The following is a 20,994-nucleotide window of genomic DNA, read 5'->3' as shown; positions in this document are numbered from 1 at the left end:
AAGCTTCCACATCCTTCCTATAATGTGGTGACCAGAACTGCACGCAGTACTCCAGGTGCGGCCGCACCAGAGTTATGTACAGCTGCAGCATGACCTTGTGGTTCCGAAACTCAATCCCCCTGCTTATAAAGGCTAGCACACCATATGCCTTCTTAACAGCCCTATTAACCTGGGTGGCAACTTTCAGGGATTTATGTACCCGGATGCCGAGATCTCTCTGTTCATCTACACTACCAAGAATCTTGCCATTAGCCCAGTACTCTGCATTCCTGTTACTCCTTCCAAAGTGAACCACCTCACACTTTTCCGCATTAAACTCCATCTGCCACCTCTCAGCCCAGCTCTGCAGCTTATCTATGTCCCTCTGTATCCTATAACATCCTTCAGCACTATCCACAACTCCACCGACCTTCGTGTCATCTGCAAATTTACTAATGGGTGAAGTGGTGCTGATGGATTTTGGTGAGCATAGGGAAGGAGAAACAGATTCTGGGGGTCAGCAAAATTTGGTGGGGGAAATCTACTGTCACGGGGTGGACTCCTCAGGAAGGTAGGAACATGGAAATTCACTGCACCATTCAGGATGATGGGGGCATGTTGAAGGGTAATTGTGGGATGTTCATATGTTACACCTGGGCGGGGGGGGTCATGGTTATGGGGGAAGGTGTAGGTGACATGGGGATGGGAAACGGTATTGGGCTGCATGTTGAAGTTAACAACAACCATGGATACATGAAAGTAGGCAGCGCTGTGTGGTGGACATCTCAAGATACTGCGCAGGAGTTGGGTCATGGGGGTTGGCGGAGATGCAGGCCATCTCAACTGGACAACTGAAGGGAAGCCTCAGTATATATTACTTACAGTGGTAGGTTGTTAGAACTGGTAAGTGTGTGAAGGGCTAAGGACTAAGACCTGAAGTTTGGAGGCTTACTTTGGCTGGCCTGCTGTGGGGCAGCTGCTCCCTCTACAGCCACAGAGAATAAAGCTAAGGGGATCAAAGGCAAGGGGGATTCCAAAGGGCTAGATAGTCTCAGAGTACTGAGTAGAGGTCCCAGGATGTCTAAAAGCCCTTCCTCCTCCCTTTGGGTGCCCTAGGCCTCCTGCCTGACTCCTTGAAGGAGTTCCCTTTCCATATTGCGCATCTTCAGCTGGACCAGGTTTTCTGCTATCCTCCCCATGCAAGCCTCGAGGCTCACACATATTGGCACCACTTCATTAGGGAGCAGGTAGACGGACTCTGCCACTTCACGTGTCACTCAGTTGAGGGCCTCCGACACTTCTGCCTGATGTTCACCGTCTTCTACAGGACCCATCCCAGAGACTTGTCATCTAACTTGGACATCACAGCAGTTATTTGCATGCCAGTGAGCTTGGCTGACCCTGCCCCCTCATTCTGGGAAGGTGTGTCTGTGTGGTGACCAACAGAATGTGAGATCCTGCCTGAAATACATTTAGTACCAATCGAGGTGTGTGTCTGTGCTGGTGGAGCATGCAGGTGAGGTGGGGTGTGACTTACAGCCTTTAGGGAGGAATGTGTGTCTTAATTTTGAAGGGACTCGGTTAACTCCTGGTTTGTACTTTTCAATGGTGAGAATGAAGTGTATGTGTAGGAACCGTATATTTCTGAAGTAATCCTAAATGATGATGGTCACTTCATAATCCTTGTTTGATTCACTCGCAGATGAAGCCTCAGTAACCACATCCACCAACTGTGAGGGACTAGCTGTAACCATTGAGGAGGAGAGAGTCATCACATTCTTGAGCAACACCTTGTATCAGTGCAGATACACACACCTCTGTGGGTATGCACAAATCGCCATGAAGGCTAATATTGCTTAAACCACACTTAAGAGCTATAAGCATTTTTGGTTGCCATTTGTTCAATGGGCGGCACGTTTGGTTAACACTGCTGCCTCACAGCACCAAAGACTCGTGTTCAATTTTGTCTTTGGGTGACTTGTGTGGAGTTCTATTTATTTATTTTTTAAATTTAGAATGCCCAATTATTTTTTTCCAATTAATGGGCAATTAGCGTGGCCAATCCACCTAACCTGCACATCTTGTGGGGGTGAAACCCACGCAGATTCAGGGAGAATGTACAAACTCCACACGGACAGTGACCCAGGGTCCTCAGCGCCATAGGCAGCAGTGCTAACCACTGCACCACATGCCGCCCAACTGTGTGGAGTTTGCACTTTCTCCTTGTGTCTGTGTTGGCTTCCTCCGGTTTCCTCCCACATTCCAAAAGTGTACAGATTAGGTGGATCGGCCATTCTAATTTGCCCCTTAGGATCCAAAAAATGTGCAGATTAGGTGGAGTTATAGGGACAGGGCGGGGGAGGGGGTGGGTCTAGGTAGGGTTCTATTTCAGAGGGCATGGTGGTGCAGTGGCTAGCACTGCTGCCTCACAGCTCCAGGGACCCGTGTTCAATTCCTCTTGGGTGACCGTCTGTGTGGAGTTTGCACTTTCTCACTGTGTCCACGTGGGTTTCCTCCGGGTGCTCCGGTTTCCTCCACAGTCTAAAGATGTGCAGGTTAGGTGGATTGGCCATGATAAATTACCCTTTAGTATCCAAAAGGTTAGAGGTTAGGTTATGTGGGGATACTGGGTTGAGGGAGTAGGGTGAAGGTCTTACCCCAGGTAGGGTACCATTTCAGAGAGTCAGTGCAGATTTGATGGGCCGAACGGCCTCCTTCTGCCCTTTAAGAATGATTCCATGAAAAGTATCTGGGGTTAAATTTTGTCTTCAGTTATGGCAGTATGGGTCGGGCCATTTCCATCTGACAGAATTCTGACTTCTTTTGTTGATAACAGTTGCGAGATGGAATCGCGTTTTGAATGTTTGCTGTGCTTCTACGACCTAATGATGGATTCAGTTCTATGGGAAATACATGGCCGAGAAGGGGACTGCTAGGTTTGTTTTATGAGCTTAGAATGGACTCTTTCTTTGAAGTGGTTTTTCCATACATGCTTGGTTATTTGGACAAGATTAGGAGATGTTGGGCAGGATTTTCTGCCCCCCCCCCCCCCCCCCCCCCACCTACTGTGGTGTGTTTTCCAGTGACCGAAGTGGCTCGCCATTGGTCATCAACCGGATTTTTCTGGTAGCATTTTGCCTGGCTCATCCATCCTGCTGATGGGGTTCAGAAGATCCTCCATGGGAAAGGCCTGAAAATACGACGTATTGTGTGGGTTAATACTTTATTTCAACTAGAGTATGAATGGCTGTGTTGATTGATAGCTCTATGACCTTGTAAAAGGGGAAATTTTTCAGGGAGATTTTGCATGTTTCTTTTTCTCATAAGCATTTCATAGATTTTCTAAGTTCATTATGTGGCTCATTGGTTCTGAGCGTAGGAAGAGGAGAATTTCAAAGGTTGAACAGATATCAGGAGGTTAAACCAATGTGAAAATCAAACCACAGGATCCCCTACATACATTAATATATGCTTCTCCATAATGTTGGATGCAGAAGAGGATTTTATCAACTCAATGCTACTGTAGACAATTCTGGTGAATTTGATGGACTCCTACCTTTAAGGACAGAGCCCTATGATCAATCACTACATTAACAGTGTATTTAAATTTCCAAACAGTATCTAATTATGACACTGGAAGCTGGTAAGAGCTTTTAAACTTACCTTTCATAAAGTTCCTGCCTCCATATCAAGCTTTCTCCAAGGGTCATGAATTGACATTTCTGGCATGGTACCCACAGACGTCAGAAATCCACCCATCTCAATGAAAATAGCAACCTAAGGAAAAATTGTATGTAGAACAGGCATTTAAATAGTAGACCCAGCATCATTTTAATGGCCCAGGTTGCAACCAACTGATTCGGGGAAAATGGCAGTTGACAGGAATAGCCTGGCAAGTATAAAATTGTGACCCCCACATGCCTTCTAGTTTGTGCTCCCGATGCAGGTTTGCTCAGCGTCGGAAGATGAAATATCAGTCCAGAGTCCCTGCAGACGTTGCAGCAATTTACAATTATGAAACCAGAAATGCGAACTACACATATCAAAATGGATGAACAGGTCAAGTGTCTGTTCTCTTGAAAGAAAACTGACGGGTGACCTAATAGTGCTCTTTAAAATAATGGAAGGTTTTGACCAAGTGCAAACAAACGTAATGGCTGGATTTTCATGTTAGGACGGGCAGCAGGAGTGACGCAATTTCCCAACTTGGTGTATCTGCTTTGGGAGAATTGCCTCAAGAAGGTGCAATTTTTTGGGGGTGGGGGGTGGGGAGGGGAGGGCGGCACCAGAAAAGGTGTCAATCGAGCAATGTTTTTCTTTTGTATAAGCAGTTTCACCAGATAATGGCTGTCTTGGTTCTCAGCCGTGCCTTATTCTGTATTCGTAATTAAGAGTCCGGGCTTCCATTGGCTTGTTGGTCAAAAATCTGTCTAACTCAGCCTATGACATATTCAAGGACCCATCCTCCGCTGCTGTCTGGGGGAAGAGAATTCCATCGACTAATGACCCTCTGAGAGAAAACATTTTTATTTATCTAGATCTTAAATGGGAGCCCCTTAATCTAGATTCCCCCACAAGAGGAAACATCCTCTCGGCATCCACCTTGTCAAGTCATCTCAGAATATCAAATATTTCAATAAGATCACCACTCATGCTTCAAAACTCTAATGCGTAGAGGCCCTGCTCATCCTTTTGTCACCCTAGGAATGAGTTGACAGAACTTTCTCTGAACTGCTTCTAACGTTGTTTTGTAGACCAAAACTGCACACAATATTCCAGATGAATACAACTAAGGCCGTGTGCAGCTACAGCAACACTTGTCTACTTTTATACTCAATTCCCCTTTCAATAGACACCAACATTCCATTTGCTTTCTGAATCATGTGCTGCACCTGCAAACCAGCTGTACTGCAGTATATTTCCAAGCAAGTATACTGCTTCTCTATTCTTCCTGCTAAAGTGGACAGGATAATATTTTCCCACATTGTATTCCATTTGCCAATTTTTTAAAATTCGCTTAACCTATTTAAATCCTGCTGATGACTCTTTGGTCTGAATTTCCACCCCTGGTTCAGACTGCATATCAGTAACATCCATGCCACAATTGTCAGGCAATGACTACCTCCAACAATCTAACCCCCCCCTGCCCCTCATGAAATTCAATGGTATAACCATTGCTGGGGGTCATCACTGACTTAACTGGACCGGCTACATAAAAACGGAGGCTACTGAAGATTGGAAATTTGCCCAAATTAAATTTAACCCAGGACAAATTGCCCTGCTTGTTCTAATTTTAATTCCAGAGGGCTGGTGGGGATGAGGGGTAGGAATCACGTCTGTTGTCTCTGAAAATAATTTGGAGACAAGCATCAAGGGCTGCCAGATGAGGTGGTGAGCAGTGAGAAAGGCCCGCTTCGGCGCTCAAGCACTTTGCCACAGCAGTAAATGCCACCTCATGCCCCTGAGTCACCCACCCACCCCATGGTACTTTACAGCCCCTATGCCAACCTATGCCCCTCAAATCACTATATGCCCCTTTATAGCTCCTCTGCCAACTCATGCTGGTGGAATTTAAATTAAATTCATAATGTGGAATCGAAAAGCTAATCTCAGTAATGGTAACAATTAAGCCATTGTTAGTTTTTGTAAAACAAAATCTAGTTCACTGATTTTCTTTGTGATATCAAATCAGTCATCCTTACTTGGGGTGGCCTACATTTGACTCCAAACCCACAGCAATGTAGTTTCCTCTGAAATGGTGTGGCAAGCCACTCAGCTCAAGGGCAATTAGGGAGGGCAAGAAGTGCTGGCCTTGCCAGTGACGCCCATGCCCCATGAAAAAAAAGAAAAATCAAACAGCAACCAACAGGTAATCCACTGCGTTAACAATAGGTTGTGCAATCAGTCATGCATTCCTGTAACAATAACCCTCAGGCGTATTTCATGACAGTGAAATGTCAAGCACTGATTTCTTTAACAATGCAGACAAGTTTTTTTCAAATATTCAAAGAGCATGGGATTTAAATGTCTTGAAAGCTTGACAGTGCCCCTGACAGTTCCAATGAGCTTAACATTTCCAATTGGTTTATCCACATTTTCCAAACATTCATATCTACATTTTACAAACATTCTCATCTGCTTTGAATAATTGCAAAGGGCAATATAATTTTTGTAAAAGGGCATCTTACCGCTCCCAAAGGTGTCCTGGGACCATATCTAAAAGCTCTTCGAAGAACTCTGATTAATTTAGATCTTTTATAGGCTTAAAGCAAATGTTGTGTTTTGGACATCCCACTCATGAAAATTGGATCTGACTGAAGGCAGCTGCTCTTCAACATTGATACAGATTATTGAGGTCCCACAACTGATTCCTGTAGCACTCCACTTGTAACATCTTGCCAGTCCGAAAATTACCCATTTATCCCTGTTAGTTTACTGTTAGCTAATCATTCAAAATGTCCTGCTATTATCTCCTTAATAATGGATTCCAGCGTTTGCCGTGTGACAGATGTTAGGCTAACTGGTTTATAGTTTCCTGCTATCTTCTCCTTTCTTGAACTAAGGTGTACAAAATTAGTAATTTTCTAGTCCACTGAGACCTTTCCAGAATCTTGGGAATTTTAGAACATCACAATCAATGCATCTACTGGTCGGGATTCTTTGTTGCAAATCCGCCCCGCTACTGCTGCTTACAAGGACGGAGAATTTGGCACTCAGCCAAGTCTGCCATTAACTGCTGCGGGACTGGAGAATCCCGCTGCCATGAACCGACGGAGAATCCTGGCCACCATCTCTGCAGCCACTCTGCCATTTCCTCGTTTCCCATTAACTTCCCGGTGTCACGTTCTAAGGGTCCAATGTTCAGTTACTATTTTTCTTTTTAAATACAGAAACTCTTAACTGTTTCTATATTTCTAACTAGCTTTCTCGCATACTCCAATGTGTGCTGCAGCAACAACACTCAAGTAACCTCACCATCACCTTAAACATTGAATTCCTACACCACGAATGGGCCATGGTTGCCGTATGTGCCACCTACCAAATGTATTGCAACAATTCTCCAAGGTTCCTTTGACAGTTCCATCACCGAGAAGAACAAGGGCAATAGGTGCATGGGAACATCACCATGTAAAAGTTTTCCAATCATATACCATTAAAAACATAACACCATTCCTTTACTGTCCCTGGCTGAAAATCCTGGAATACCCTCCTCAATAGCACCGAGTATTCCTGTACCAAATGGCCTACAGCAGCTCAAGAATCAGCTTTTGCCTACCACCTTCTCAAACGCAATTAGGGGTAGAGAATAAATGCTGGTTTTGCTGGTAATGTCAATATTCAATGAACAAATAAAAAATGTGAGGGGTGCAAATGACTTATACTTATTAATTCCGCTCTGCCCAGATTAAGCTGCATTATGATTATTTGGGAACTCCAGGCCAATTACTTTATTGCTGTGGTTACCTTTTAGACATGATAGTGAGTACATGATTGTAAAATTCAAGTTGTTTATCTAAAATATAAAAAGCACTACATTTAGGCCTACTATCATTGTCTCTTTGACGAGTTAACTTCTCATACTAATTATGAAAAAGAAAAAAATTACAAAAATGCCAATAATCTTTCCACATTGTGTGGCCAAACAGTTCCACAATGTGAATTTTATGATCCTGCAATTGGTTGCTCGGCTCCAAATTGCTCAATGAACCTCATCTAAAATGTGTTTTCCATTAAAAAAACAACCAGGAAAAAGTTTAGTGATATTTAATTGAACACATGATTGCAACAATTCAACCAATGCAATATAAATAATTTTCTCTCAACAACTAGAACATGTAGGCATGGCAAAAACAAGAAAAATGTCAAGCTTAACAATTTGAAACAGTGTGGGTAATTTTAACCTAACTCGATGAGCAGAAACGCGTATTGTTGGGCAGAACACGAGCTTTACATCTCAACTAATATTACTCTCCTCTGGCTACAAATTAGAAGGGGTGTAAAAGTAGTGTTGCACCCAATCTCATCAGTTTCCTGATGGTTGGGTTAGGTGAAAACTGACCCCAGCATGACAGTGAACACTGCAACATGAAAAGAAAATACAGCATTGTTCTTGAACATAGTGCAGCTATAAATCCAAGTAAGAGATCTTAATTTTGGTGCATGAATTATGCTGTAGGCATTAAAGAGTAAGATAACTGAAGGGCAACAAACAAATAGACCGTTACTGTGATGAAAAACTTGCCAAGTTCATTAACAGTATTCTTAAATCTTTAACAAGAACATAAAACAATTTGATAAAGCTCTTATACACAGAAAAGAATTACACATTTGTGCCTCAATAAATTTCTTAGCATAACAAATTAACAAAAAATATTTTTAGAAAGCTAAATTGCATTCCAAAAAAACTTACAATACTTGGGTATTCCATTTACAGTACTTCTTTAGAAGAAAGACCCATGACTAGAAACATATAACCGTTGTCCAATATGATTGTTGTTACCAAGAGGTAGTGTTGTTGACAATGGATAGCTAGGATAAGAGTAAGGTCTAGATGTGTATTGAAGCAGACTGGATGCAGAAGTTGGAAGAGGTGTACCAACTTGAGAGAGACTACTGACTGAGTTGGTCCGGCGCAAACTGTAGTCTATAAATATACAAATATGCACATTATTTCAGAAAAATTGCAAAGAACACTGTTATTGTAACAAAAATATAAAATATGACGTAATCTCAAAGTCATAGCTTTTTTGTAACAAATACCAGAGAAAGCCAACATTTTGTGTCATGAGAACCTTAACTGTCGCTCCATAAGCCTTTTGTAATAATTTGTCCAAAGGTATGTTTTGAAATTGCTTTCCATATTTTTGTTATGCCAACAGCCCAGAGCTAGTCATTTTTGCAGCTAGATATATTTGCAGTCACAAGATATTCAGATAATATAAAGTGCATCTGTATTCATTACATTCATAAGTCAGCATCCAACTTAAATTCATGGGCATGGTAATTCATATGAAAATCAGTGTTTGAAAATGGTAGGTTGCATATGAACATGATGTCCTAGGGGAAGAAAAACAGAAAAGGACCATGGCAAGATTTTAGCATCTGAAGTGGTATCTAAACGGGTGCAAACGATAGCACCGTTGGCCAGTGTGCCAGTGCCAGCTATCCCCAGGCCATTTTCCCCAGAGGCAGGATCAGCAGCCAAAGTGTTGGCCAACCAATTGAGAATCATTAATGGCCTATTACAGGCATTTTCAAAGTCGGGGTCGTGACCCGCGGGTGGGTCGTGGGCGTGTCGGGAGGGTCGCGGAGCAGTCTGTCACGGCACTCCCGATTGCGCAAATCCGCGCGCAGCAGCTGGCTTTTAACAATGCCAGCTGCAAGTGGCCTTCAAAAAGGCCGCGGACCATATAAAGAAAATGCGGCTGCACTGCGCATGCTTGCCCGCTCATCGGTGCGCATGTGCAGAGTTTTGCGCATGCGTACCGATGAGCGGGCCCGCATGCGCAGTGCGGCTGCATTTTTGTTATATGGTCGCGGCCTTTTCGAAGGCGGCTTGAAGCCGGCATTGTTGAAAGCAAAGCTGGCTGCTGCTCGCTCTGCCTGGTACGGAAGTGCGCGGTTCTTCTGAACGAAGCTAAGGCTGAGTTCCGCCCACCCCCCCCCCCCGGCGACTAGCACCATAGGACCCACCCGCAGAGATCCAGCACCATGGCCTCCCCTTCGGAACTCGCCTGTATCTACAGCACGCACATCCTGCACAATGACGAGGTCACCGTCACCGAAGACAAACTCAATGCCCTGATTAGAACAGCTGATGTGACCATTGAGCCTTTCTGGCCTAGTCTGTTTGCCAAGGCAGTGGCTAATATTGACGTCAGTAGTCTGATCTTCAACATTGGTGCTGGTAGCAGTGCCCCAGCTGCTGCAGCAGTTGTTTCCACTGCTGCCCCTGTTGCTGCTGAAGAGAAAAAGGAAGAGAAGAACCAGGAAGAATCTGAAGAGTCTTATGATGACATGGGTTTGATCTCTTTGATTAGATGTGCCGTGCAACAACATTGTCACAGTTTACAAAAAATAAATAAAAATTGAATATAAAAGCTGGCTCCTGCAGATGTCGCCTGCGAATTTGCGTAATCGGAGACGCAGATTTTTTTAAAAATTCTATGTAATCTTCCTGCCTGAAGGGAGGCAGAGAGCAGGTCACCCCCCCCCCCGAACGCGCCATCACATGCTTTGGGCACGATTGCGATTCGTCCATTTTGTCAGCAGCAAACAAGGTAAGATAAAATGGTGGGTCGCGAAGGTCAGCCGACGTGGGTCTCGAAGGTTGGCCGGTTGGTAAAAATGGGTCCTGGAAAAAAGTTTGAAAAACACTGTCCTATTAAGGCAAATTTCCCAGTTGGCCTGTGGGGCAAGTCAAGGCATCCTGCTAATAGGAGATAGCCACCTTGTGGTAGACTTTAGACATGCAGGCCAGGCAGCCTTTTAGACCCCGCTTGCCTGCCTGGTTTCAGTTGCAGCCGCAAGTGACCTTGTGGAGGGGTTTACTCTCTACAATGGAAGCCTGGCTACTAAGGTCATTTTTTTAACTGGAAGTTTAGGAAGTTGAACAAAGGGTACCTCAAAATGGGAGCTGGTAGGCCACCTATTTTCCCTCCAGCTTCGAGAGCCCATCACCATCCCTAAATGGCCAGTAATCCTACTCTCTATCTACGAACTGGCCAATTTGGGGAAATTTACTGTTGGTTTACAGTTTCCCTTACGGTGGGAGTTGTGACCCCCATTTGATCTAGGATCTCTGCTCAAAAGCCAAATTCCTCCCCAGTAAGTCTGCTTGGAGTGGATGTTCGTGAAACTTTTAATAAATTACAAGTAACTTATCTGTCTACACTATATAACATTATTGAGTCATCATGGCATAGAAGATGACATTGTCCAATCACCTTCTCCCCAAATCATCTTATTTCTTTTCGAACTAATCATCGGTCCCTCAAACTAGCCCTCTGGCGCACTACCTAGATAATTCATGGTGTCCCCATCTTAAAATTCTCCTGTTTCCAGATATGAAGTATGACACATTTTGTTGGGGGATGGGAGAGGGGAAACCACGAAACATCTGGCATAGAAATCAGCTTTCTTTTATCCTGATGAAATATTTCTGTTGTTACTGATGTTGCAATTGTCTCAAGGATAACAAAACTACTCCCTACCTCCAAGTGCGCGGATGATCTGATGCCTCTCTCCTCAGGCACCCCTGTAAGAGGGAGACCCCCACAGGGTCCCCCCCCCCCCCCCCCCCCAGAGACTTCTGTAATAGAGACCGCATCTAGGGATACCTGGAATAGGGAGACGCCCCCCCCCCCCCCCCCCCCCCCACCTAGGGATTCCCTGCCTAAAGGGACCAACACCAGAAAAGCTTTTATTCTTACATCTGCCTTCATGGTTCAGTGACCAAAGTGATGAAACCCCAATGTTTGTAAACATTGACCACATCAGAGAGATAGGTGCATTCCAAGCACTAAGTGAATTCCAAGCACTAAGTGCATTCCAATCACTCAAGGCAGGTGGCAGGTATTACAGGGATCCCTGGGAGATCCCCCTATTCCTGTGGGGATCTCAATATTACAGGGGTCCCTGGAGTGGGAGGTTTCCCTGTTACAGTGGTCCCAGGCAAGGATCTCCTTATTAAGGAGTCCAGGGGGGGGGGGGTCCCCTATTCAGTCTGTGGGGAGTTCCCCTATTACAAGGGTCCTGGAGAGGATCTCCCGATTACAGGGGCCCTTGTGGGAGTCTCCCACTTATGTAGGTCCCTGTGGGGGGGTTTCCTATTACAGTGGTTCCTGTGGGAGGTCCCCCTATTACAGTGGTCTCTGGTAGGGGTTTCCCTATTACAGGGGTCCCTGGGGGGTGGTCTTCCTATTTTAGGGGTCCCTGGGGGGGGGGGGGGGGTCCCGATTACTGGGTTCCTAGTGTCTCCCTATTATAGCGTTTGGGGGGAAGATTCTGGTAGACGAGGGGTGCACTGGCAGTGCATTGTGGAGGGGGTGATGGCCCTCGGTTGGGCTTGGATGGTCTCTACCAGCGTGGCCCTGGCGTGGTGGACCTTACAGTGGGCAAAGGGGTAATTCCTTGGGGGTGCTGCCTCCATGGTCCACTGCAAGGTACACCAAACCAGGGCCAAGTTGGTAAAGACCACAAGTGAAGAATCACGGAGGGTCAGAGCATAGGGCACTGGGCCCGCTAAATGAATGCAAATGGTCTTAATAACCCATTTGCATTCATTTACATGCTCCTGATGCCATGTGGTCATGGACCCTGATTCCGCCGCCAGTTGGGGGGTCGGCGTCCGGTGTCAACCCGATTTTACCCCGATGCCCGACTCTCCATCTCATCGAGGAACCTGATCTGGGCATCGCTGTATGGAGATTCCCGCCCACTATCAATGCTCCCTCCCTCCAAAAGAAAACTGACTACTCCATTTCCACCAATTTTCACTTTTAAAATAGATTTCCAAGTCTTCGTTGGGACAGACACTTGTCTGGAAAGAGTGCACAATGGGAATTAAAGCATTCACTTTTCATAATAAAGTAGATCAAAATCAAAGGCAGGGCATTCAAAGCTCCATAAGATAATCATTGATTTGAAAATTTACTTTCATTTTGGATTTCTTTCCAAAGTCTTACAACTTCTCTCCTACCACCCTGTCAGACTTTACACTGGCGAAAAGCCAGACCTCAGGTGTCGGGGATGTGGGCTGAAGCTGAACAGTTGCACATCACATGGCTCTCCTCCGAAAGACAAGTAAATAAGCATTTTTAGCTGAAATTAGCCCACAAAAACTGGACTAAAACATCCCTTCAGCCTCAGCAATATAAAGAGCAGCAAAGATGCCAGCAAACAGCAGTTCAAGGCCACAGAGGCACCAAAAACGGCAAGGGACACGGCGAGCAAGCGGGTCAGCGGCCACTCCCGAGAGGGAGACCAGTGACCTGAAAACGAACGCCCTGCCCACTAGAGGATGGATGAAAGACATTCGTCACTAGGGAACTGAAAGGGGGAGGCGTGCAAACAAAACCCATCAGAATAGTCACCTGAACATCAAGGAACTTAAGGGGTAGTAAAATGATCCAGAATCTCCGCCCACCTGAAAAGTATGAAAGCTGAAATCGTCTACCTCCAACATACGCACCTGACCAACTGTGGGTAAGAAAGGGATGGGTGGGACAGACCTACCATTCATGTTACGGAATGAGAGCTGGGGGGGTAGCCATACTACTGAGCAAGAGGATATCATTTTACACGACGAAGGGGGACGGGGGGGGGGAAGGCAGTACTTCATGGTCAGGGTGTCCTAGATGGGGCACCGGTCCTGGTGAACGTGTATGCGCCCAACTAAGATGACACGGAATGTGTAAAGCAGACCATGGAGGAAATCCCTGACATAGATATGCACCAACGAATCATTGGAGGGAACTTTAACTATGTACAGGACCCACTGACGGGCAGGTCAAATCCCAAAACGGGGAAATTGGCAACATGGTTAGAGAAGTAGGGAAATTTATGGAGCAGATGGAGGTTGTGGACCCATGGAGGGTCATGCATCCGGGTGAGAAGGAGTTCTCATTTTTTTTGTTGGCACACAAGGTCTATACCATATTGACTTCTTTGTAGTGGGGAAATTGGTGCCGACAGGGATAATAAGAGCGGAATACCCGGCAATCCTAATTTCCCACCGTTCTCCACACTACATGGATGTGAGTTGGAGATGGGCCGTGACCAATGCCCCACATGGAGGTTGGACATGGTTTTCCTGGCCAACAAGGTCTTCTGCAGAAAACATCACTGGCCATAGACGAGTATATTACTAACAACCGGAACAGGGAGGGCTCACCTTCCATGTTCTGGGAGGCGCTAGCGCGGGACGTGAACCTCGATGCCACCACCAGTGATGGACCGGTGTGACCATTTTTTGACTGACGCTGGATTCTATGCCGCATCGGGAACTCCGTTACCGACGGCGGAGAATCCAGCCCAATACTTCCAATTAATCACAGTACAGGAAGGCATATGTGGTCCCAAAACTTCTTGTCCATTATCTATAATTAAGGAAATCCAATGGTACGTAAAAATCTCTGTTTAGTTGTCTAACCTGCATTCTAAACTATGTAGATAATCTCTATAAATTAACACCCATGTTTATTAAACAATTTGCCGAGAAATCTCTGTATACAAAAATTTGTAATGACATCAAGGTCAAGATTCATTCTGACAATCACAGATACAAGGTTTATATTTTTCAGGTTTCAAAAAAGTGTTTTGCTCACATGGTCAAAAGTGTATGTTAACTGATCAAACACACCAGAACGAATGCAAACAAAAGTCTCAGTATTGGAAAGAAGGACCACACTTTACAAATCTAATATTTAATCAAGTTTGGGTGAGCTATCAATGGTAATACTAACAGCATTGATTTATTCTTTCATGGGGTGTGGACATCACTAATTACTTTTGAAATGAGATGATTGCTTGTTAAGAGTCATCATGTTGCTGAGTTTGGAGATGTGGGCCAGAGCAGTTAAGAATGTAAATGTACTTCCCTGAAGGACAACAGTGAATCAGATGGGTTTTTACAATTGATGACAGTTTCATGGTCACCATTGTGAAGACTAAATTCATATTAATTGAATTCCACCAGTTGCCTTCGTGCGATTTGAACGCATGTCTCGGGTGCATTAGCCTGAGTCTCTGGATTATTAGTTCAAAGACGTTACCACTACACCACCAACTCCCCTGATTTAGAATGATGGACAATTATTCTATAATAGAAAATATCATGTAATTTAACAGGTTATATACAAGATTGCCGAAATTCTGGGCATGATTCGTTGGACTTGAAACTATGTCCGCTTTTGGGCATGTTTGGTGGTTTCTCGGAAGCTGCAGCGCCGAGAATGGCGCCACTGTTCACCAGCACGTTAGTTGATTTCCTGCATGAACGGCTCCTTGCAGATGAGGGCGCCATTTTGATTGGCAGCCCTAATCTATGCATTCCCCTTTCCACTCCCCCCCCGCCCCTACTTTCTTGACCTCCCCTTCACTCCCCAACGTTCCTATGGCCCCTGAAACCTCTCCTCTAATGGATAAAACCCCCACTGGCAGTGCCAACCTGAGAACAGCACCAGGATAGCACTGCCAGGGTACAGGACAGCAGTGCTAAGGTGCCTAAGGGAGTGCCAGGGTACAATCCTGCCCTGTCCCCCACCACCCGGCCTGCGAGACCACCCAAGATACCGTCACACCTGGTCCACGTTTGTGGAAACCAGTGCTAAACAGCGTCCTGATGAGGTCTCACAGGTGCAGCCGTTGACTCCCAGGCGCCGAGTGAAAGTGACGCCCAGATATTAAAATGAGCCTAATGGCCCTTTTAAATATGCTGATCTTGATCACACACAGAGAGGTGTGATCCAGATCACGCCAGGCAGAGTCGGGTGACTCGTGATTGGCTCGGCACCCAGTGTGGAGCCCAATTTGGGATACTGGCAGGATTCACCCGTTGTGCCCGGCTTCACAATGGACACAAGGCGGTGGCTAAATCGTGCCTTCTATTTAGAGATCCCTAATTCAGCACTTGTTTTCAAATTGTTAGATTGTGCTGAAGTATCCTGGTCAGGACCGGAGTTAGATCAGTGGTGAAGAAATTGGCTAGTGAGTGGGTGAGCACGATTCTCACAATGTTGTGCGCAATTAGCATGCACCTCACTTCACTTGCTTTACGTCCAGTACCAGTCATATTGGTAGGAAAACAACTACATAGATAGAAATTAGCAGAATGTACCATGTGGGAAACGGGCAACAAAATGTTTTGTGGGCTGCAAACCCCTATGCCACAGGTTGCCCATTAAACGAGATAGGCTATTGGGACAGATGTCTGAAGCTTTAAAAACAATTCAGGGGTAACAATCATTTTGAATTACTTTTGTGGCATCAATGAAACATCCAGTGGTAATACAAAAGATAGAGGATTCAATTCTGGCAGCATTTCTAGACTGTTTAGTATGGGGAGCAAGCATCAATACAAAAGAACCAGAAACAGAATGAAGAGGATAGAGACTCATTTGGCATAGCTCTCGTGGACAACAGGAATTGGGCAACTATAGTAGGTTAATGAACCCCAGGAATAACGGAGGAATGGTCAACAGGTGTTTCAAATATGACTCAACATATTATTCTGTGATGAACTGTCCGAGACAGAACAGGGGGCGGGATTCTCCGAGCCGAAATCGTGATCAGTGCGGAGGCAGAGAATGGGCATCAAGCCCAAGATCGGGTCCGACGCCGGTCGGGGGGCATTGAAAGAGGCCCCCGCGGCGATTCTCCAACGTCAACTAGCCAAGTTCACGACGGCGTGGTTCTCTCATGGTCCCACCCATCGGGAACTCAGCGTGGCGGCTGCAGACTCAGTCTGTGGCCGCCCTGGTGGGGGGCGGGGGGGGGGATCCTTCACCATGTGGGGGTGAGGGGGGCCGCCAGGACGCCAGACTATCGATCAGGGGCCACGCACGATCTATAGGGGGCCTATGTTTTCGGTGTGAGTCCGTCATGTTGAGTGGGACGGCCGCCGCAGTGCGCATGCGTGGATCGCCGACCGGAAGTGCAGGGTCCCATATTGGCAGCCGGTGCTGTGAGGAGCACTCCGGGACCCTTCTAGCTCCCTTCGGGTAAGTGAATCGCTCTGGGCTTTCTTCAGGAAAGTCCAGAGTGATTAGCCCGCGTTTATTCACGGGCGTGGGGACATGGCCCCATTTTTGGAGAATCCCACCCAGGGTTCTTGAAATGGCGGGAGGTGGATGGTCTAGAGAAGACTTGGAGATTATGGCCAGCATCCCTGCAATTTCCATTCTCACTTCCTTCAATATCCTTGGATGCAGGCACCTCATCCAGTACCAGAGCCTTGCCAAATTTCAGTATCAATAGTCTATTCAAAACTTCCTTCTTAGCAATTTTGATCCCTTCTCGGGACAGTTTCCTCGACTGTCACGATATCCCGGGGAGCATTTACCTCCTTGGTAAAGGCCGATGCAAAGTATTCATTTAAAACTTCAGCTATGCCTGCAGCCTCCATGTGTAAATTTCCTTTTAGGTCCCTGATCCTCCTTTTATCACACTTTTATTATTTATATACCTATAGAAGGTTCTGTGATTCTCCTTTCTGTTGCCTGACAGACTTTTCCCATAATCCCTCTTCACTTCTCTTACATGATTTTTCACCTCCCCTCTGCAGCTTCGGTATTCCTCTTGGTTCTCAACTGTATTTTCTACCTGACACCTTTCATAAGCGGGCATTTTCTTCCTCATCTTAATTCTTTTTTTATCTAGGCACTGGATTTGTATGTGCTATCTTTCCCCTTTTAAGGTAATATATATTGACTGTGTCCGGACCATTTCTGTTTTGAAGTTAGTTGATTGTTCAACTACATATTTTCCCGCCAACATTTAGTTCTAGTCTAACCGGCCCAGGTCTATTCTTGCCCCAGTTAATGATTTTTTATTTTGCATTGGCTATTTCCTTTTTCTATCATTATCCTAAACCTTACAATACAATGATCACTGTGCCCCAAATGTTCCCCCACTGAAAGGGGAATTTATTAATTGTATGTTATTTATAATGTTAAATTGCAGTTTAAAGGCATTGTTTAATTAAGTGCTTTGAGCACATATAAATAAGGGTCAGCTGAGACACTGGTGGGGAGAAGAGGTAGGAAACTGAATAAAGTAAATAAACTTGCTCAGTGAAGAAAAACTCTTGACTTCAACAACCACCTTGAAATCTATTAACATGCTTGCTGTCAAAATGCTCAAAAGAACTAGAATTGAACTTCCTTCGGGGTTCTTCCAATTGTCCAGGACTGAGTGTCATAAAAAATGCTGTAATTGAGGTATGCACCACCATAGTCTATCATTAAATGTTGAGTCTCTAAAAAGTGATAATACTTTTCCAAAGTTATGCTCATCACAACATTTTCATTCTGTTCAATTAAAAAAAATATTCTGGAAGTCAGTCTCAATGATTGCAAAGTAGTTTGGGGACAACGGATATCTATGTTTCTTGGTGAGGAATCCTTACTACTTCCTGGTATATTGCTCCACTCTGTATTTGTTCTTATATCAGGAGCAGTAACTGACTTTGGAAAATGAATAACAATTTCCTAACCGCCCAAAGCTTTATTACTCAGGTGGACAAACCTCAAAATGGCTTGATGGAATACGAACAAAACCAGATTAGAGCATTTTTGAGAAAAATATTCTCCAGTCTGCCAGCTGCGTTTTCCAGCGAGGTGTGTACCCCGCTGGCACCAAAATTCTCTGTTCCTGCAGCCGGCAGGGGTTCCCTATTGTGGCCATCCCACTCTGTCGGGAAACTGCGGGCGTGGGTGATGGACCGAAGGATCTCGCAGACAGAGAATTCCGCTGATTGTCTTAGCAGAGATCTCTTGAATATCCCCAAATGCTCCAAAGCAACAAGACTAAGTAATATTTGAACTATTGGTTTGTTTAATTGGAATCAGCAGCAGGTATAGATAGTCATTTCAAGTTTTTCTTTTTGTTTCAGAACTGTTTAACTGGTAATTGTAAAGCTATTTCTTTGATATTAATGTGGTTAATTCTCTGTTTAAATTAAAGTTTGTTTTAACATAAAATATACCAATTGGTCAGGGTCATCACATCATTCCTGGGTATTCTTTCCTCACAGTTTTACAAGTTTAAAAAAATTGTATGGGATTCTTATCCGGTGTCACAACTAACATTGGGGTCTGATCCGGTATCCTAACACTTCCCATGTCATTACAAAATGATATTCATTTTATGTGATTTTTCCCATTCAGAACGTAGCCCAATAATGCCACTCCATTCAGTAGCTGTAATCTGTGGAAATTACAAATTTATTTTAAATCAACTAAATGTGCGAGGCAAAGTAAAACATTTTAGTTCAAAGCTAGTTGCTCAGATGCCTTAATTATAAAATTACATAGTTGTGATATAGTAGACTTCATTAGTTCTGTGCACCTTAAAGCTATCACAAGCAGGAAAGCCAGAGATACTTACCTAAATGTGTTAATGCATATTGTGCTGCCAGCTCCTTAGCATCTTCCAGCATCGTGCAGAGCTTATCAGGCATGAAATGGCTCAGTGTACCTTGTGAACTGTTTGCAAGGGATGGAATAACCACTTTATAAACAAGCAGTTGCTTCCCATCCTGACTTGTAGTTGAGTATAGGTAGTACTCTGGTGGTGCCCAGTTATTTTTGTTGCAGTAATACTCCAAATGTGTAACTGAGGACTGAAAATGACTAGGCTTTAATGAATAAATACTCAAAGGTGTAAGTTTTATTCCAGGAAATAGAGGATATGTGCACCTCTCTAATTCAGGTGAGCATGGACTATGGTGACCATTCAGACGCGCTGGTAAGCTTGGTGACCTTCCTGGGGTTTTTGGTACTCCATCCTCTTTGTTGGTAAATGTCAGTCGTTGATTTTCACAATTAAGATTGACTTGACTACCTTGAGTGTATTTCCATGAGCCATCTTTATTAACTGGCTTTGCAAGCGTGACCTCGATGCTGGCACCATCTATACACTTTCCGTTCATAATATTCATAGCGGTAACTGCATCATCTCTGTCAAAAAAGTGCACAAATGCATAGTCTCTAAGTTTTTTCACACGTTCAACTGCTCCAGGTTTGATTTTATTGAACTCCATCTTTATGGTCTCTTCTGTTGTGGATATCATCAGGTTCCGCACATATAGTACTTTAACCTTTTGCATAGTTTCCTCGTCTACTTCTTTTTCTGGGTCTGCCCAATCCACTTGAATAGTATGTCCCCACAATTGGAAAGTACCTGAAAAAATAGATACGGTAAGAAGTAATTTCAAAAGCTACATAGACTTGGATATAAGTTGTAAACTTCTAAAATGCTTATTATTTTCCGTCACTATGCAATTACAAATACATCGCGTCTTTGACAGTCCAGAATTCAAAAATATAGAAACACCAGTTTTCCGGAATATTTTTTGGCTGAAGAGTTACAGAGCTAGCTTTTAAGGTTGTAAGCTTCTGCAGCAATCTTTGTGGCATGAATTCCTCTTTCCAACAGAAGTTTAATTATGGCACCAAGAAAAGGAGATTGTTAGATATTAGCAATAGTGATGTCAGCATACAGGAAATTGGCCAAGCAAATTATGTCTTCTCAGAGAATGAACCAGGAAGCTAAACATGGAAGTTAGGAGCAGGAGGAGACCATTCGGCCCTTGGAGCCTGCTCTCTGCCATTCGTCACGCTAATGGCTGATCGTCCAACTCAATAGCCTCATCCTTCTTTATCTCCATAACCCTTGATCCCATTCGCCTCAAGTGCCATATCTAGCCACCAGAAAGGTAAAAGCAATGGGTCCATTAACTTTTATTTTAAATATTTCAGTGTTAAATAAACGATACAGGTTTGAATTAAGACAGAAGCCAAAACATCATAAACTTTAAGAGTTTCTGTAGTGAAATGAACAGGGTAAAACAAATTATAGGGCACGATTCATCGGGCTGAAGTTAAAGAGAGGGTGACAGATAGTTTACACTGCTGCCTTACTGTGCCACAGACCCAGTTCAAATCCAGCCTTGGGTGATTGTGTGCATTTTGTACATTCTCCCCGTGCCTGCATGGGTTTCCTCCGGGTGCTTCAGTTTCCTCCCACAGTCCAAAGATGTGGTGGTTAGGTAGACTGGCCTTGCTGAATTGTCCAGGGATGTGCAGGTTAGGTTACGGAGGTACGGGCATGAAGTTGAGTGGGTGGGGGAAGTGGACCTGGCTAGTGTTCTTTCAGAGGGTCGATGGACATGGAAGGCCAAATGGCCTCCTTCTCCACTATAAGGATTCTATGTTAAACTTTGCTGAACAGTGTGTTTAGCAGGATGTTTCTCAGCAGCTGCCTTTTATTGGCCTCAGGGATATTCTCTTAAGA

At 44.6% G+C, this 20,994-nt stretch overlaps 1 protein-coding gene across 5 annotated transcripts in view; it reads right to left on the bottom strand.

The window, feature by feature from the left end:
* Positions 1–7,727: 7,727 nt before the first annotated feature.
* The window catches only part of rbm46 (RNA binding motif protein 46), a 120,818-nt gene continuing 107,551 nt past the window's right edge, over positions 7,728–20,994 (bottom strand). For all 5 annotated transcript variants that reach the window (XM_038792273.1, XM_038792272.1, XM_038792274.1 and 2 more), the window contains 2 exons: positions 19,087–19,884; positions 7,728–8,623 (listed from right to left, as the gene is read on the bottom strand). In XM_038792273.1, the coding sequence (XP_038648201.1) occupies positions 8,421–8,623; positions 19,087–19,884 (1,001 nt within the window). In that variant the 3' untranslated portion in view covers positions 7,728–8,420. The remainder of the gene's footprint in view (positions 8,624–19,086; positions 19,885–20,994) is intronic.

The sequence above is a fragment of the Scyliorhinus canicula genome, chromosome 3 (genome assembly GCF_902713615.1).
Source record: "Scyliorhinus canicula chromosome 3, sScyCan1.1, whole genome shotgun sequence".
Taxonomy (NCBI): Eukaryota; Metazoa; Chordata; class Chondrichthyes; order Carcharhiniformes; family Scyliorhinidae; genus Scyliorhinus; species Scyliorhinus canicula.
This window is presented reverse-complemented; position numbering and strand designations above follow the sequence as displayed.